Raw genomic sequence first — 16,991 nt, 5'->3', positions numbered from 1 at the left:
AAAGCCAATTACTTAATGAAAAATAAGATAAATTCTTTTTTAACTAGCTTTAAATATTGAACTTCATATTATTTAGACTTGCTGTCTAACTTATATGTTGTTCCTACTTGTATGTTTGTTTGTTTTTTTAAACCCATCCAGCCATGAATGACTTGCTCCAGACGATGGCAGTGGCAGGTGCTCCAGGTTCACAGTGGCCTGGCAGCACCGACAATCTGGACGGGCCTGAAGCCACAGAAGCTGGGGTAGTGAGCAGCAGCAGGAGAGGGGGGAAGCACATGAAGGAGCTCGCCTTTTCAACTAACGCCATCGACTGCGCTGCCCTGACCCTGCCCACTGCAGGACGCAGCAGAGCCAAGAACCGGCTTCAGGTCAAAGGTTAGATTGGTGCTTTTGTGATTCAAGAACTTTAGGGACAATATTGTAAGCATGAGGCAGTGAATGTGTGTGTTTTAGGGTTCAGTTCAGCTTGTTCTTTACTTCCTTAGGTAATATCTCTTGCGAGGATGTTGCTGGTTCTTCAGATGATCCTAAAAGTCAAGGTAAGACATTAACGTGCCCATGGGACAGAGGGTTGGGAAGTTTCTTTGACCGAAAGGAGAAACTAGAAGGCAGAGCCAGGTTCTGTCTTCAGCAGTTTTACTTTAAACCGGATTTGATCCACTAATCTATTTCCATCTAAGTGAAGTTAGGGGGGAAATAAATCTGCCTCCACTGAAAGTAGGACTGACTCTAATTCAGACTTTAGGATCTTATCCAAAGAAGATAATCTACAGCGCTTTTCCTGGGTCTGCTGCTCAAATGGAGTTGACCCATTTGTTTAACAGTTATTGCCACACATTTACACCAGAGAGGAGTCCGTACTTTTGGTTTACAAATCAATTTTTTTCCTTCCTTTTTAAGAACAACAACAAAAAAACGATTGTTCATGACCCCCTTATTGTGTCAAGTGTGTTTCCCTTTGCTTTCAGTTAAAGTGGTTTTACAGACACAGCTTCAAGTCCTGTGTCTGAACCCCCAACCCATGTGATCATTTTCCAGAATGCACTTACAAATGAAATACCGTAGACATTTTACTGTTGTAGCCCATAATGGCTACCATTTGCACTCAAACTGCAGACATTACTCCTAATGTTGATGTAATGTTAGGGCTATAAAAATGAGAAATCAATGAACTCTGTCTGTTTTGTGTTGTCAGACGTAAGAAATAAAAACTTATTTTACCCTCTGAGGATTCGTAATGAAGGTTGTGCACATTCTCCAGGTTGTGATGGGTTAATAAGCATGCCAACATGTGGATATACTGCATTGTGTATGTGTCTTATCAGGCCTGCAGGGGTACAGCAGTGCACATGCTCTGTGTCCCTCTCCTGCAGAGCCCAGCGTTTTGTGCAGAGTACCCTGTAGCATCTGTAGTAAGTCACCATTTCCACATCTTTGGGCCACTGGGTTGGTTTTCTTGATGTAACACCAATAACATCTATCAGTTCCTTAAAGTCCCACTCCGATCCTCTTTTGATGGATTGTAAAAGTGCTCACAGTGGTCTTTTAATTCTGGTTATGACGTTTTTAGGCAAAATAAAAAAACTGCAGTTTTTGGGTCATAGTTTCTACAGAGCGGCAGTAATTCGTTAGATATTAGACTGATATTAAATCTGTGGGTCGGATTTTTGGCGTGCAACAACCCTTCCCCTCCCCGTTGCTTGGAGCGCTTTGTTTACATGCTCTCCCACTAGCATACAGCCCCTCACAATCCCAAACGAAACAAAAATGGTAAGCAATATTGGAGCTATCTGGCTGTTCAGGTTTGAGCCAAATGCAAGCTTAGAGGAGGAAAAAGAAGACGTACCAACCCACTGTATTCTCTACATAACCATTACTTTTTTTAAACTGATTCACAACTATTTAAATAAAGGAATACTCAGTAATGCATGTTAAAAAAAAGGAACTTGTTAAAAACACAATTTTCATCGGAGTGGGGCTTTAAAGGCACCTCTAACTTGGTGGCACAAATGTTCTGACAACCAAAGGCACGAGCGGTTCTACAGTCACTGGTTTCCAGTTGAAATGATCTTCGTGGACACAATAAAGGGCATAGTCGCACTGCCATGTCTCGTCTGCTCTTTGTCCTCCTTTTCTCTTTTGTTTTGTTACTAACTCACTGACACGCTGTCACTTTCTGGGATTCATTACAAACTTCTTCAGCTTCCTTTTGTCCCTTATGGCAGTCCGTCCATGTATTTAGGCCCCTCTAACTGTCTGTTTATACGATGGACATGTTGGTGTGACCGCCTGGCTGTGAGCCACTCTTCCTGCCCCTTGGCCCGCCTCATGCCATCTGCTGCCCCAGCAGGAAACCCTTCGTCCAACTGTTCCCGAGCCCCTGCGTGTTGTGCTGTTAGTGCTTGTTGGTGTGGATATTTTAAGCCTTTCTGAAACCTAACAGCAAATGTTTGCTGGTCTTCCCTCTTGCCCCTTCACCCAGCCTCCAGACCCTCCAGTCTTCATAGCAACAGGACCACCAGTAGCAATAGTCACAATCACTTGTACCTCACCTCTCCTCTGGAGGGCAAAGGTATGCTTGTCCACCCTTCTCCCACTTCCTTTCCTGCTAACTAACTTCTTTTTCTCTTTGTATTTAATTCTTTCACTGAAACTTTCTGCATAGTGATTTGATCAACTCAGTTTGTTCTGGGGTGGGGGTTAGTGCTCATTTTTTTACCTCCTTTTCAAAGCAACCTGAACATTTTAGTCTCCACAGTGTATCAATATAACATTGCAGATTAAAGTAATAAGTGTGGAGTTCACTGTCCCCCCCCCCCCCCCCCCCCCCCACACACACACACAGGTACACTGAATGGCAGCCTCAGCCGGCCTCACAGTGAGAGCAGCGGGGAGTTCAGCCTGAGCCTCGACCAGGAAGTGTGGTCCAGCAGCGGCAGCAGCCCCGTCCAGCAGCCCACATCCTCCCGCTCCACCCACCAGAGCCCCCTGCTGGCGCGCAGGTCTCTGGAGCTTCCCAGTGCCGGAGGCAGCCTGGGCCAGATGCAGATCAAGAAAACAGCATCCCCCAGTGAGGTGCTTTCCCTGCAGCAGTTCCTGGATGAGGGGATCGATCCTGCAGAGGTGAGCGAGGCGGTCCAAGCAGAGTCCAGCTTTCATCATGTGACTGACACAACCAGGAAAAGCTTTTCTGTTCGCTCACTGTGTTTTTCTCATGTCTGCTGTAGTCCGGAAGTCAGGAGAACCTCACAGTGGATTCTCCCCGCCTCTCCACCTCATCTGAGCGTGTGCCTAAAGAGCGCACCTCTACCAAAGGCCGGGGGATCATGCGCTCCTCCAGTGGGAAAGCGGCGCCAGTTAGCACCGACCGCCCAGCGAAATCCTTCGGGCAACCGGGTCGGCCGAGCCTGAGAAAGGCGGAGAGCACCCGCGTCAAAGGCTCGGCTCCGGTCCGCTCCAGCCTGTCTTCACAAAGCAAAGCTACATCAGTTTCTGAACGCCTGGACTCCACCTCCTCCACGCTGCCACGGGCCAGCAGTGTCATCTCCACAGCGGAGGGTACCACGCGCCGCACCAGCATCCACGACCTGCTGTCCAAGGACCACCGCCAGCCAGTGTCTGTGGATGCTTCTTCCTGCTCTGCCTCCCCCAAGGGTGGGGTCAAGTCCCAGCCGACACCCAGTGAGTACCACCCCAACAGCACCCGCCTAAAGCCACCCCTCACCACAGTGGCCCCCATGCCTAAGTCAGTCAGCTTGCCCTGCCACAGCCTGGAAGACTCCGACTTCTCCACCCTGGAGTCTTTTTTTGGTCCCTCCTTCACTGTAGAGTCCGTGTTCATGGACTCCATCTTTAGTGAGTCAGCTGGCAGTACTCTCCCCTTCCTGTCTCTGAACCCCACCCTAGTCAGCAACATCAGTGGGCCTCCTGTTACAAATAAGAGCGCCCCTCCTGTTTCAAATCAAAACCAGGCTGCTCCCAGCCAGTCCAATGGCCCAATGAGATCCAGTTCAGCAAACAAAAAGGATGAGGGCTCTGATCCCAGTGGTGTGAATGATCTGGACCCGAGTCCAGAGGACAACCAGTCCCTGTGGTTTGAGTACGGCTGTGTGTGACGGGCGAGCAGGTTCCTCTCCTGTTGAATGACTCGCTGACGGGGGAAATCCTTCTCTGCATGAGTTTCCCGCATTATTTCTGTTGTTTGGGTCACTTCCTGTCTGACATGGTGCTAAATTCTGACTTTTATTTTTTTCTATTTGTTATCAAATTGGAACTTTGATGGAACGTTGCTCACACCTTTTTGTCATGCTTTTAATTTTATTTTGTTAAAATCTTATTGTTTTACTGAACAAGCGTATGCTATTATCTGCTGCACAGACTTCAGATGACAACACTTGTACTTAAACACATTGATTTGGAAGATTCCCCCAATTTCTTTTCAAATGTAAAGGTAGCTATAGGAGGTTTCAATAATTGAGTTGAACATCAAAGCCCACAAAAGCTTTTTCTGTGACACTGAAGTCCTGCAGAGTGTCAGATAATAGATTCACCTTCAGTTTCCGGTTCCTGATGTTCAGATTGTTTTTCACTGTTTCACTGCTGACTGATTTGCATGGCTTTTGTCAGTCTGACCTGAAACACTCATTCGATCCCCGCGGTCCGGATGAGTGTCACGTTTGTCACTTTTTTGTTTGGGTTGATGTGTGTAGTTCTTTTTTGTTTTGTTCATTCTGATTTATGATGTGATGAATCTTTGCTGACCTCTGTAGCTGGTGATCTGATGGGAAAACTGAAAAACCGATCACAGATGTCTTAAGTCTCAAACTCAATTAGTATTAGTTTTTGGCAGCTTTAGAGAGTTTATAAGACAAAAAGTGTTGGAAGCCAGCTTTGGTTTAAGACTTTTGTCCGTTAAGGGTGAGAACGTATTTTCTAATGTTTAATCCTATTTAATCCTTCTGATGCATCAACACTTATTGATGGATGTTTGTTCCACAGCACTGCTTTTTTTTTTAAAGCATCTAAAACCTTATTTATTTGTCACTTTTTGTGTTCCTTTATGGTTTGGAACTGTCTTTATTGTACCTATCTTATATAAATCTAACAAAAATGAAGGTATTCCCGTCCCTGTACAGATGTAACACGCCCATTGCCTTTGTCCTACAGATGTGGAGGGCAGAAAGTCTAAAAGCAGGAGCGGCGAGCCGCAGCACGGCTGCTAAAACCTCGCCCCTCCCACTTTCGTCTGTGTGCTTCCGTGCTGTGAGCGCGTGGTGAGTGAGGAGGAAGTGGGGTTTTTTAGCGGGGGGGGGGGGGGGGGGGGGTGTCGGTCTAACCTCCATGGAAGCCTAAAATGTGGTGTAACAGATGTCTTTCATCCTGCTGTGCACTTGCTCCCCCTGCTTCCCCCACCGCCCTCCAACTCCTCCCTCCCTGCTCCTGTGGTGCCAAAGCACCTCCTCAGACCCTGACAGGAGTCCTGTCTGCATGACATATGGGACCACATTAGTTTTTTCTCCCAGACTTCCTGAGCAAACGCGGCTCCCCCTCCATGGTGTGTCCTCTGCCGCTGATGACGGCTGCAGCCTCCCTCCTGCATGGCTTTGGTGTCGCAATGAAATCCTTCCTACTTTAGCATTGACCCAGGCTAGCCGCTTCCCAATGCTTACCTTTGATATCTAACCTAAACAACTTCTCACCTTCAGACTTCTTTCTTTGCAAATGTCCTTTTTTTTCTAACATTTCTTCTTTCTTTCCTGTTCTGTCCTCTTCTTCCTGACTGCATCAGACTCAGAAAGGTGGCCCCTGGAGCTGTGTCTGAAGCTGAATGAGTGAAGACTGACTTCAGTGAGAAAAGATTGTACTTCCCAATTCCACCTTTTTATTATTTTAATTTTTCTTATCTTTTATTATAAAATCCGGGACACTTCAGTGGAGAAACGTGGCTTCAGTCTTTATTTTTTGTTTTTCTTCCTTGAATCAAGGAAATGACGTACTAATGGTAAAAACACAAGTTGGTTTAATAGAGTTTTCCTTATCCTGAAAAAACTGTTGTGGCACAGTGTGCTGCTTAGTGACTCAGTGTGGCACGGCCCCAAAAACCCACAAGTTTCTGTGGAAAAAGATGAAAGTGCTAATGTTCCACAACGGCCAAAACGGCAGTCCTAAACCAGACGGATGACTTCCTGTGAGATCTTTCCCACAACAGCAAAGTCAGAAGGACTTTTTCTTTTTCTGCCCCATGCTGTCTGTGCTCATCAATTATTTCTTAACGGGCAGAAGGCACAGTGCATGTCATCACAACACTTCTGGCTACAGACTAAAAGGATCATCTGCATGAAGCAATCATTCAACTGTCTTAATACAATCAAAGTGGATTGCTGTTTTGTTCAACGAGATGCATTTGGATAAAAAGCCATGGACAGCTCAGCGACTGGAATCTACTGCCTGACCATCAGGAGTGTGGTCTGAGGAGAGAGCTTCAGGTCACCCAGAAAGCAACGGTTTACAGTCATATCTTCACTTCCTAGTTGTAGATAATGAACAGATGGTACACATAGTCATTTAATGTTTCAATCTGCTCTGCTGTACAATTTTAACAGGAAGCCATGAAGTCATTTCTGCGAGGTGCTGTTCATTAATCTGACTGACGTATAGGTGACCTTTGACCTGCCTGCTTACATGGAAGTGCAGATTTATGGTGTGGAACATGAGACCCAGTGTTTTTCCCCTTTTTCCACTTTTACATGAGTTCATCTAATCTAATTAAAGGTTATCAACACTAGTGTGTGTGTGTGTCTTTATTCACCACAATCTGGTGGGAACACTAGTAGGCCAAAGGATTCTTAGGCCCTTTATCTGATAGTATTCATGTTTACACGAATTAACTGTTTTAATATCATTTCAAGACTGGAATAAAGTTTTTTGGGGAAAATATGCTCTGCGATCGATTTTTAAGGAAAACAGTGCGGTTGCTATTATTGACTTCATTGTCCAGAATGCAATTAGGTCAACCCTTGTGCTATCCTAGGCACTTTGACATTGGTAGTAGGGTCATCTAGACCCACTAAACAGTGCGCTGAACCTTTTTTCTTCAATGATTTGTGATCTTCACTGGTGTCCATGGATTACATGAAATCTTTCGACCTTTATCCACCTTTGTCATGGTAGGGAGTACAGGTCAATGTAAGGGTGGGGTCATCTTAGATAGCACAAGGGTTAACTGTTTTAGCGTATGAACAGGATATTTGAGTTAGGTTTCGGTATACATTATAAAAATATCGTTTGGAGTTTTTTTTTCTTTTAAAGTACATTTTAGTTTTTTGGTCTTGATAGTAAACTGATTTTGACCGCGTGCGCGCACTGGTTGCGTGCGCGCACAGGTGTTTCCACTTAGCATTCAAATTAGAGATCCCTTTAGTTCGGCTGCAGACTGGAATTATTACAGTCCATCAGGGGAGCCAAGGATTAGGGTAATGATTTACTTGCATTGTCGTTTTGTTTACAAAGCTATTACCTCACTCGTGATTTAATGTACAGTAATTCAAATCTCGGTAAAATGCAACATGGGATAAGTTTTTCCAGGACTTTTAAGGTGTTAGTGCCATCTACTGGTAATTATTGTCATGACACACATAAAACGTCAGCTGCAACATTTGCTATTACAAAATTTCAAATAGTTTTAAGAATTCAAATTGATCAATTGAAACATTATTTCAATTCAATTTCATATGGATGTAATTGTATTCATATTATTTTATAAATTAAAAATTTTCTTTTCTGCTATTTTCTCAGGTTTCCACATTTTTTTACCCAAGAACTTTTTACTTTCATCAAGTATCTCATCTTTTGTCATCTACTTTAGTCATAAAATGTTGGCTCCTTACAAAAATTTTGAATATTCTTTAACTCTTCATTTAATATATTTTTTTATCCCTAAAAACGAACTTGTGTGACTGGTAAGTCTGCAGCAACAAACCTTTAAAAAAAATACATCCACTAGAACAGTTTAATGTAGGACTTTTATTAACTTTATGGTCATGCAAAAATCCAGCATCCAAACTGAGTTCGGACATAGAGCCCCCTCTTATTGTCAGGGTACAATGCATTAAATTGACCTTTTTAAAAGGGTGTGTACAAGCTAAGGCTTTTGCTCATCTTCCATGTGTTTAAACTTAAAACATCTGAGGCAGTTCTTTAACCCAGAGGATGCAAACAACGTAAATGTTCATTTATCAAGTAAACAGTGAAAAAACACCAGAAAGTATAGACATGCATATTTCATCCACATGTAAAGCTGCATATATAATAACTGTACAAATGTGTTTTTTTTTTTTAAACATCTCTTCCCCCAAATTTCAGTTCACATTTTTGACCTAATCTAAGCTGATATTTGCTGACATATTTGAACTCTTGCTACAGTTTGAAGCCACAGGCATGTTTTTCCTGTTGTTGGTTCCTTTCGTTTAGAAATATTGAAAGAATCAAATCGAGGGGATTTTTTTTGTTAGATTTCTTAACTGTGCTGTGAAGTCTGAACTTTTTCTAACCAAAAAAGTGCCAAATATTTCGACAAATGGTTGCCTTTTAGAAATCTGCTCAGATAGTTGTACTACAAAGAAACCTCCACACAAAGGCTTTGTGTTGGCTGACGACACAAATCAAGACACCTTTGTACGTCCAATAAAAGCGCCCTAAAAACATCACCTCGCACAATAAATAAGACTAACAAATGCTAAAGTTCAAGCATGATTCTTTCAAAACCTTTGTTTTTTCACATCCTTAAAGTGTGAAGTTTGATCTACTTATATATTTTTTTACAATTATCAATTTAGTAATTAAGTCTTCTTTGCAGGGGAGTGGACAGTTAAATATTTTAACTTTAAGGGCACAGCCGTGGTTTTTGGCCAAATTAACGTATCCAATCATTCTTTTTGGCTGTTGGCTTCTTTGGCTAATGGTAAATATAATTTAATGGTACATAAAAATCCAATTTTTGTTGTCACTTGTAATTAATGCTAAAATCATGTAAGGGAAGCAGCACTTGTGAAATTATAATTTATAGAACATGATCTATTATAGAAAAAGTATAAGGATGGAATTTCTATCCAGAATCCACCTGCTCTGCTGCAGCTTTGTTTTCAGTTTCCATGTCAACAGGATGTGTGGAAATACATTTTATTAGCATGGTAGCAAGAACAACCAGTTTGTGTGCTGGGATACACGATAAGTTTTGGGTCATTGTGGTACAAAGTTGGAGAGGGGGGCACAGTTTTCATGGCATGTCAGATGAGTCACTTCACTTAGGAGCACAGGCTGATCATAGGATGGACAGATGACGTGAGGGTCCAAAGCGTCGGATGAAACACCAGCAACAGCCTAAGTAGTCTTGAACAGAAGGGCGTCACCCCTCTGTTGGAACGAGGTCACACACGCACACGACGCTATACGACAGAGAAACAACAGTGCTGCAGAGTTCCACCACCAACAGATATGCATGTCCTCCTCCCCTCTTTGATCCCGTGTGCTTCCGTGTTTGTGTCAGGAGGTCTGGCTGTGGTGCTCCTGTGAACGTCATCTCAGTCTCTCACCAGTTCCTTTTTCTGATCAACATTAAACATTTAGCTACAACATTTACAACAGAAAGTGAATAAAAAGGAGGACCAAAGGCATTGATTGCCATCCGCAAAAGGTCTCGTAGCCCTCTTCCCATCGTGCTTTTTTTTTTTTTTTTTTTTTCATCCATTCCCATCAGCTGCATTCATTTTTAACACGCTTTTATAACGCCAAGGCTCCACACAGAAGTACAGCAAGCTTAGACGGACCACATAAAAAATTCATGAACACCGTATAGACACCAGAGATGAAGGGTGACATCATCATCGTCACACACCAAATTGGGACTGGTTTTCAAACGTCACAAAAGCAAGGCGATGACAACAGGAATGATGGAAGTAGAGGGATAGAGGTAGGGCTGGGGGTGGCAAGCAGAACCTGAAGTTGCAGAAAGATTCCCTCCCAGAAGAGCAAACAACAGCATCAAGTCTCAAGTGTCTGTGCAGAAACAGTACAGGCCGTTAGATCAAGTACATCATGCATCACCTGCAGCACACACAGGAACATGGAAGAAGGTGGTGAGAATGTGTGGAGCTTTAGACTGACTGCTGCCACCTAGTGTTTAGTTGGAAACACTGCAGGCCAGGCAGGTTGAAGCCTTCTGCAACTTCAGGGCGAGCTGGCCTGGACTTTGTGTCTGAAGCTCCAGTCTCCACCATCAAAAGTAGAGCACAGGCTAATGTGTGTGTTTGTGTGCATGCAGTACGTGTGCAATTATTTTAATTTATGATATTTACACCTGTAGACCTCACAGAAAGGGTCTGGAAGAAAACAAAAACCCGCTCATGCCACTCTCACCCTTTTACCCCCACATAAATATATAGATTTTATAGAGTTTTAAATAAATTCCCCTTTTGAATCAAAACCCAAAATACGTTAAAATATTATCCTATCATTTAGGAGATAAAACAAAGCATTTAATGACAAATACAAAATGGCGGTAAAAGCAAAGGTGGCTTCAGTAACAGACCACAATGCTTAAATCCCTTTGAAATAGGTTTTTTAGATGTTCTTACCTGACTCTAAAGTCTAATATTAAGCTGATTTTAGTTCTCCATCCCCAATAAACCCCACCCTTACATTAATATGTGCCACTCAACTGAAAAATGAACTAAACAACTGCAGCTGTCCAGACAAACAACACAATTCCAGATGCAGCTGCCGGTCTGTCATACTCACTGTGTGTCAAGTCTATTTGTTTTTTCAAATGTTATATATATTTTCAACACAATAATACTTTTCCACACGACAGACAAAACAAAGACGGGCAAACAAATGCCATGGGAGAAGAGGAGCTGGCAGCATCACCCCCTGTGTCGCCGTCTAAAGCATGCACCATCCATAAGAGGGGCTGATGTCAGCAAAGCCCCTGTGAGCTGAGGATGGACTGGATTTGTCTTGATTGGTCATTTTTATTCTTTTAGAATGCTTTTTTTCTTTTGTATTCTAACTTTTGAAAATTGCTTTATGGTTTCCCCAACGTTAAGTGTTTTCCAAACGGCTTTCTCCCGAGCTAAATTCAGACTGGACTCTGACCGAGGAGAAGAAACACTCCCAGCAGTTTAGGCAGACCTGTGAAGAGAGAAGACAATCAGTCCTGGACATGAGCTTCACACACAGCTAGGATTTCAATTTAAGTCATGTTCAGATAAAAGCTGTACTCAACTCTTAGTTGACAATTCAAGTTGCTATTTGATCATGCAGTTTGAAAGAAACATTTTGCAATCGACATTTCAATATGCAATTCAGGCTTCCAATCTGAAGATGCATTAAGTAATTTAGAATTCAATAGGAAGAACTACAATTCAGTCCTCCATAAAAAAAAATTATGTTCATCAGCCCACCCACAACTCACAGGTGAACTTCTAATGAAGTCCTGGCAGTCTGGAGAAACTATGTCCTAGAAAACAACACAGGTTTTTTGATTTCGGCTATAAGAAAAAGAACAGCATCATCATAATTAAAGGGCCACTGGGAACACTTTACATTACATTTAAATTAATTTCAAATGAAATTTGAAATTTGAATAGAAAGTAATTTTTTTAAATATTGAATTGTAAAATGAATTTTTATTTGAACTATGATACCAAAAAGTTCACACCAATTTAAAATGCAAATCATTTTTTTTCTTATTCAAAATTTAATTTTAAAAATGCAAAACAAAGGCAAAAGTCTTTGGTTTTAAAGTCCCTCCTGGAAGTGGTACGATCCACAATGTGAAGAGTAAAGTAAATGCTGCTCCTCCAAGAGAACTGCTCCAGGTTAGAAGAAAAAAGTTTACAAAAAATATGTGGACTTTTGTCCCTTTAAAAAAACAAAGACAAAAAGGCAACACTTTGGTTGTGTCTGAATTCCTTCACTACTCACTACATTGTGTACTATATAGTGCGTTTGCCATTTTGTAGTGCTGTCCGAATCTACAATTCCAAAATTGAGTGCCCTGGAAATTTCCCAGAAGTCTGTGAAAAACCAGTGTGCATCAATGCTAATTACATCAGCAAATATAGACCACAATGCATTGCGCTTATACAATTTTTACAAATAAATAAACCATCAACGTTTTATCTTCAGAAGACAGTGGACTCATAATCTTCACAAAATGCTCATATCAATTAGATTTTAACTTTGTGAAATTGATGACGTCATATCCGCCGTTTAAAATAAAAATACAAAGTAATGAGCATGGTGTCTGAATTGCTTTTAACTTTCAGGTCTTTATATAGTGCCACACTATTTAGTTTTTTAGTAGTTAGGGGTTAGGGTGGGAATTCGGACATAGCATTTGTTGCCTCACAGTGATGTGTTTTCTATTGTGCATCTATAGAACAGTTTCATACAAAAAGAAAAAACGGATACTTAAATAACCAGGAGGAGTTTAAAACGGCTGTACCTGGGCCTCGGTGGTTGTTTCACTGCAGGGGTGCAGCCGGTGATCCTGAACAGTGGAAGTGCACATTCAGCCATTTGGCGTCACGGCGATGCCACACACGCGTCTCCTCTGACTGGCAGGAGCGCGGCCGACCCTGACCGTCGATGAACTGTGTCAGGCGGATGTAGGCGATGCAGGCGGCATCCTCGCCGATGAGGTGGACGTGAGGGTTGAGGATGGTGGTGTGCACAGGTTTGCTGTTTTTACTGAGAACTACAGAGACCAAGATCATTAGCATGTTAGCTTGTTAACTATACCCAGCTATCAGAAAAAACCATTTAGGAGGGTAAAATATTTACATTGAAACTTTATAAAGAGGCAGCATCAGTTAACTGTTAGTTAATTAAATATGTAGTTAATATGTCAACGACAATCTTTCGATTGTTGGTTTAGAGAAAAATGGTTCCAAAGCAACACTGATGTGACTTAAAACTGTTAAAGTGTCTCCAGATTCAATGAGCTCAAATGTGACTGTTTGGAAAGGTGAAACGTAGAAATGGTACTAACGATTATCAAAATAGAACTTGTGAAAGTCCATTCCCTCCACCAGGTTTCCAAGGGCTTCCGGCTCAAAGGAAGTCAGTCCGGGGTCACAGATTCTCCTGTTGGAGGAAAATACAGCAACAAATGATCCAGCAGTCCACAAATGTCCAGACAATAAGACACTAAATTCATTGATTTACTTCGATGCAGTTGATCAAAAGTTTTTACGAATATCTTTCAAATGTTAACTCACGTGTAGGCCTCAAAATCCCCATTGTTGATGGCTTCTATCAGCTGCTCCGTCATTTTTATTATCTCTTGTTTACGCGCTGAAAACAGAGAGGAGAGGAGGGACAGGCGACCCAGAGAGGTTACAACTGTCAGAAGTCATCAGCAGATCGATCGTGCACATCCCACACAACACCTCGCCGTACTGCTTGACATTTGAAATTAACTCTCATGAGCTCACTGCCTTTGGTAGAAGTGACATGGCATTTAAAAACACACCACACCCTCTGAAAACAACTCAAAACAGAAATCACAGAGAGTTTAACACCAAGCAGGCATTGTTTAAAGTTTTTTTTTATTATTTATGCCAAACTTTGCAAGGGATGGAAAATTGTCAATAAAAAATTTAAAAATTAACCCCTGAAGTGGAGAAAATCCAAATATATAACACAAACAATGAATGATTATATTTTGCTTTTCAGACAAACCAGCAGAGATGACTTTATGGATGCACAGAAAACCACAGATTACACGACTCAAAGGCGGCAGACAGATCTGATAATAAACAGCCTCCTGCAGGCATCTAGCTGCAGATACAGGAAGATGACAAGACCGACTGCTCAGCTTTACTATATATGATCATATATATCCAAACCACACATGCAACAGAGATTACTGTTTTCTTTTTTTTTTTTACAAAAGATCTCAACAGGTAGCTATGAACTGCAAACATGCCAGGCTGCCACTAGATGGCAGCACTTAATGACAGGGCGGGCCAAAACACTTGATGTGTTCCCTTTTGTGTTATTATTATACGTTATTTTCACAGCACTGCAGGTGGAATATGAGAGAGTAAAAGCAGATAAACTCATGGAAAGGGGTCAGAGGGCAGATGATCTGTTTTAGCAGACTCAACAGCAGTCACTGCCCTCACCAGGAAAGTGGGACTAACACCAGTGGCGGTTTTTGATATGGGCGATGTGGGCGGTCGCCCAGGGCGGCACTTCATAGGGGGCGGCATTGGCCGTGTCCGACGAGTAATGTGCTACATACAATATTCAAAGAGGTAGCTTGAAGATTTAATTTGAAATTACTTCAGCAGCCGACACTTAATACTTTTATTTTGACACATCAGACTCTTAATAATGTCTTCCTCCTGTTTCCTCTTCACACTTATGGTGCAAAAAAAAAAAAAAAAAAAAAAAAAAAGAATAATTTAGAGTGAAACAATGTAAAACAGGCACATGAAAAGGATTTAGGCAGAACAAACATCCGTGCTCAACCCAATTTCGACAAAAGCAGGCAATGGGGATTATTTCCCACAATTCTTTGCTCCGACACAGCAGACCCGATGCGCACGTGACCACCGCCCTCTGCTGCAAGACGCTTGCGGCCACACCTCTTTGCGGTAGTCTTTGGAACATAAGTAAAAAAAACTCGAGAGGGGAGCGCAACTCGCCGGTGGCTGGCTGAATCACACTAACAGGTGTGAGGGGAGTCTTTTTCTATCTGACAATCAACTCTGGGCCGCAGCTGCGCCTCCCGTCATAGAGACGGAGCCGCGTGTGAGAGGGAAGGGGAAGGGGGGGGGGGGGGGGGGGGGGGTGAGCGCAGACCATTTTATATGGATTGAGGTTTTTTGGAGGATTTCTACTGTTGGTGTTGCACAAATTTAGGGAAATGCCAAATATTTTTGGAGTAATCCCACTGATGATTTCTAAGATTTAGTCTTTAATGTTTTATAAGACCTAAACATATTAATCACAATAAGTTTTATTTTTTAGATCTAATCCCTCTGATATGTTTCACAAAGACACACACAGGACGTCACACATTAAGAAATTATTGCTAAAAATGAAGCAGGAGTCCAGCTCTAAAAAAATGCTCTAAAGAAGGATGAAAGAGCATAAAAATGGAATTATTTGATATGTAATTTCTTATTAATATTTCCAGGCTTTCTTTGTTTTGTTCTGCAGCATGTTCATATTTGTATAATTTTGACAGAATATATTTCTATGGAGAACAAAATATTACAAGTTATTTAAGGTTTAACTTGAGTTATTCTGGATTAATGTTCCTGTTTTTATTCATATTTATGTTCAAAAAGTTCAGTTTAAAAGGTTTAAAAGTTTAGCTTTAGTGTGTTCAGTAAATGTTTATCTTCTTCAGGCAAAACCTTAAGCGTGTTTTTAACTTAGGCCTCTGTGTGACTGAGTTTGACCCCCCTGTAATATGAGTCTAGAAAATCCATGCATTTTTTGAGTAAAATGGCTAAATAGAAGATAGGGAACACAACAGGATGTTGTCAAATTTTGTATGTGTGCGGGGGGGGGGGGGGGGGGGGGGGGGCGCTGGTGGGGTTACTCGCCCAGGGAGTAAGTTAGTGTAGAACCGCCACTGACTAACACAGAGGAAGTTCCTATGAACTCACATCCCAAAAAGGATGCCATGAAGGACTGATGCAGCCCATCTCTGCAGCAGCGCACAGAAAAATGTGACTGAAGAGTTTCAGACCAAAAACTAGTCTTCTCGTCTCATTTAAATATGCTCTTCAGAGTGAACAAGCACAAATTCCCACAGAAACGCACTAATTATGAAACCAAGATTTTAGGAAAAAACTGCTGGTGCAATCCTCCTACTAAGTACTTTTGCCCAAATGTTAGGTAAAAGAAATCAAAGCCAGTCAGCAAAAGGTTTTCATTTTCTGGCTTTTCAGATGGAATTCAGATAAACATTTTCTGTTTTAAATTTTTTTGTATGTCAGATGGGTGACTTCACCTGTACCACAAAATCTCTCTTTCATTTACAGGCTGTCAATGTTTCATTAAAGCTTGAAGTTGCTACTCAATGAACTGCAGCATCAACACTTTTACAGCTTTTTCTTTTCTCCAGATGAAAAGGTGGTTTGAAAAGGCAGCATTTTTGGATCATTAGCAGATCCTCCTGCTAAAAACTGCCAGGGTGACTGCTATTATGACCGCTTATGTTTTTAATTAAACACATTAGAGTCAGAATTTACCAAAAAATAAAAATGCCAAAAGAAGTGAATCCCAGTCATTTGCATAATGACCATGTTTTTTTTTCCTTCATGTAGACAAACTAAACTATATTAGCCCTTCATAATTAGTGATTTCCCACTAAATTATCATTATTTAATTATTATTTATTAACTTTTATTTAGAGGATGAGGCTGATTTGTCATCCAGTCAGATTCATTAGCTTTTATTTTATCAAACTGCTTTTGGAAAAAATATTTTTTTAAGCAATGTTTGTTTTAGTAAAACATTAGAAGGAGGTGATGAATTTTATGGGGGATTTTTAAACTGGACAGAGTGGGGCTCTGACAACAAAATGGTCCAGCTGGTACAGCTATAACATTCCAGTTCCCCGTACATACAGTTTTACTATTAAATAAATCAACTATTGTCATGGACATCGTCATGCTTCCACTAAAGCTCTTTGCTGAAAAAGACATCTGTAGAGCAGGCATGCATAAATAAAAGGGTCTTTATCAATAAACATCAAAAAAACTTTTAAGTGTATTATAATGTTCATTCCTCACTATAAACAACCCCAAAGTATTGGGGTATTTGAGTATTCCTCTAAAAACCTGCCATCTGAGCAGCAGCCCAGGACCAATGGCTCAGGGCAACCCCACCTCCTTTCACCTTCCTGTTGCTGAGAGCTCTTTGTTTACATGCTCTCCCGCTAGCTTACAGCCCCTCACAACCAG

The 16,991-nt window shown here is 41.6% G+C and overlaps 2 protein-coding genes across 32 annotated transcripts in view; one reads left to right on the top strand and one right to left on the bottom strand.

The window, feature by feature from the left end:
• Nucleotides 1–6,787, top strand: part of ccdc88a (coiled-coil domain containing 88A) — a 45,680-nt gene extending 38,893 nt beyond the window's left edge. For 4 of the 9 annotated variants that reach the window (XM_023963109.1, XM_023963104.1, XM_023963105.1 and 1 more), the window contains 6 exons: nucleotides 142–378; nucleotides 489–542; nucleotides 1,329–1,415; nucleotides 2,486–2,575; nucleotides 2,849–3,126; nucleotides 3,231–5,276. In XM_023963109.1, coding sequence (XP_023818877.1) covers nucleotides 142–378; nucleotides 489–542; nucleotides 1,329–1,415; nucleotides 2,486–2,575; nucleotides 2,849–3,126; nucleotides 3,231–4,118 — 1,634 coding nt within the window. In that variant the 3' untranslated portion in view covers nucleotides 4,119–5,276. Of the gene's footprint in view, nucleotides 1–141; nucleotides 379–488; nucleotides 543–1,328; nucleotides 1,416–2,485; nucleotides 2,576–2,848; nucleotides 3,127–3,230; nucleotides 5,277–5,791 lie in introns of those variants that run through there. The other 5 variants (XR_002874696.1, XM_023963111.1, XM_023963106.1 and 2 more) reach the window with 5 other exon arrangements.
• Nucleotides 6,788–8,010: 1,223 nt separating this feature from the next.
• LOC101159287 (calcium/calmodulin-dependent protein kinase type II subunit gamma) overlaps nucleotides 8,011–16,991 on the bottom strand; it is a 55,174-nt gene continuing 46,193 nt past the window's right edge. For all 23 annotated transcript variants that reach the window (XM_023963758.1, XM_023963757.1, XM_023963761.1 and 20 more), the window contains 4 exons: nucleotides 13,284–13,359; nucleotides 13,055–13,149; nucleotides 12,509–12,760; nucleotides 8,011–11,190 (listed from right to left, as the gene is read on the bottom strand). In XM_023963758.1, coding sequence (XP_023819526.1) covers nucleotides 12,528–12,760; nucleotides 13,055–13,149; nucleotides 13,284–13,359 — 404 coding nt within the window. In that variant the 3' untranslated portion in view covers nucleotides 8,011–11,190; nucleotides 12,509–12,527. The remainder of the gene's footprint in view (nucleotides 11,191–12,508; nucleotides 12,761–13,054; nucleotides 13,150–13,283; nucleotides 13,360–16,991) is intronic.

Source organism: Oryzias latipes, chromosome 15 (genome assembly GCF_002234675.1).
Source record: "Oryzias latipes chromosome 15, ASM223467v1".
Taxonomy (NCBI): domain Eukaryota; kingdom Metazoa; phylum Chordata; class Actinopteri; order Beloniformes; family Adrianichthyidae; genus Oryzias; species Oryzias latipes.
This window is presented reverse-complemented; position numbering and strand designations above follow the sequence as displayed.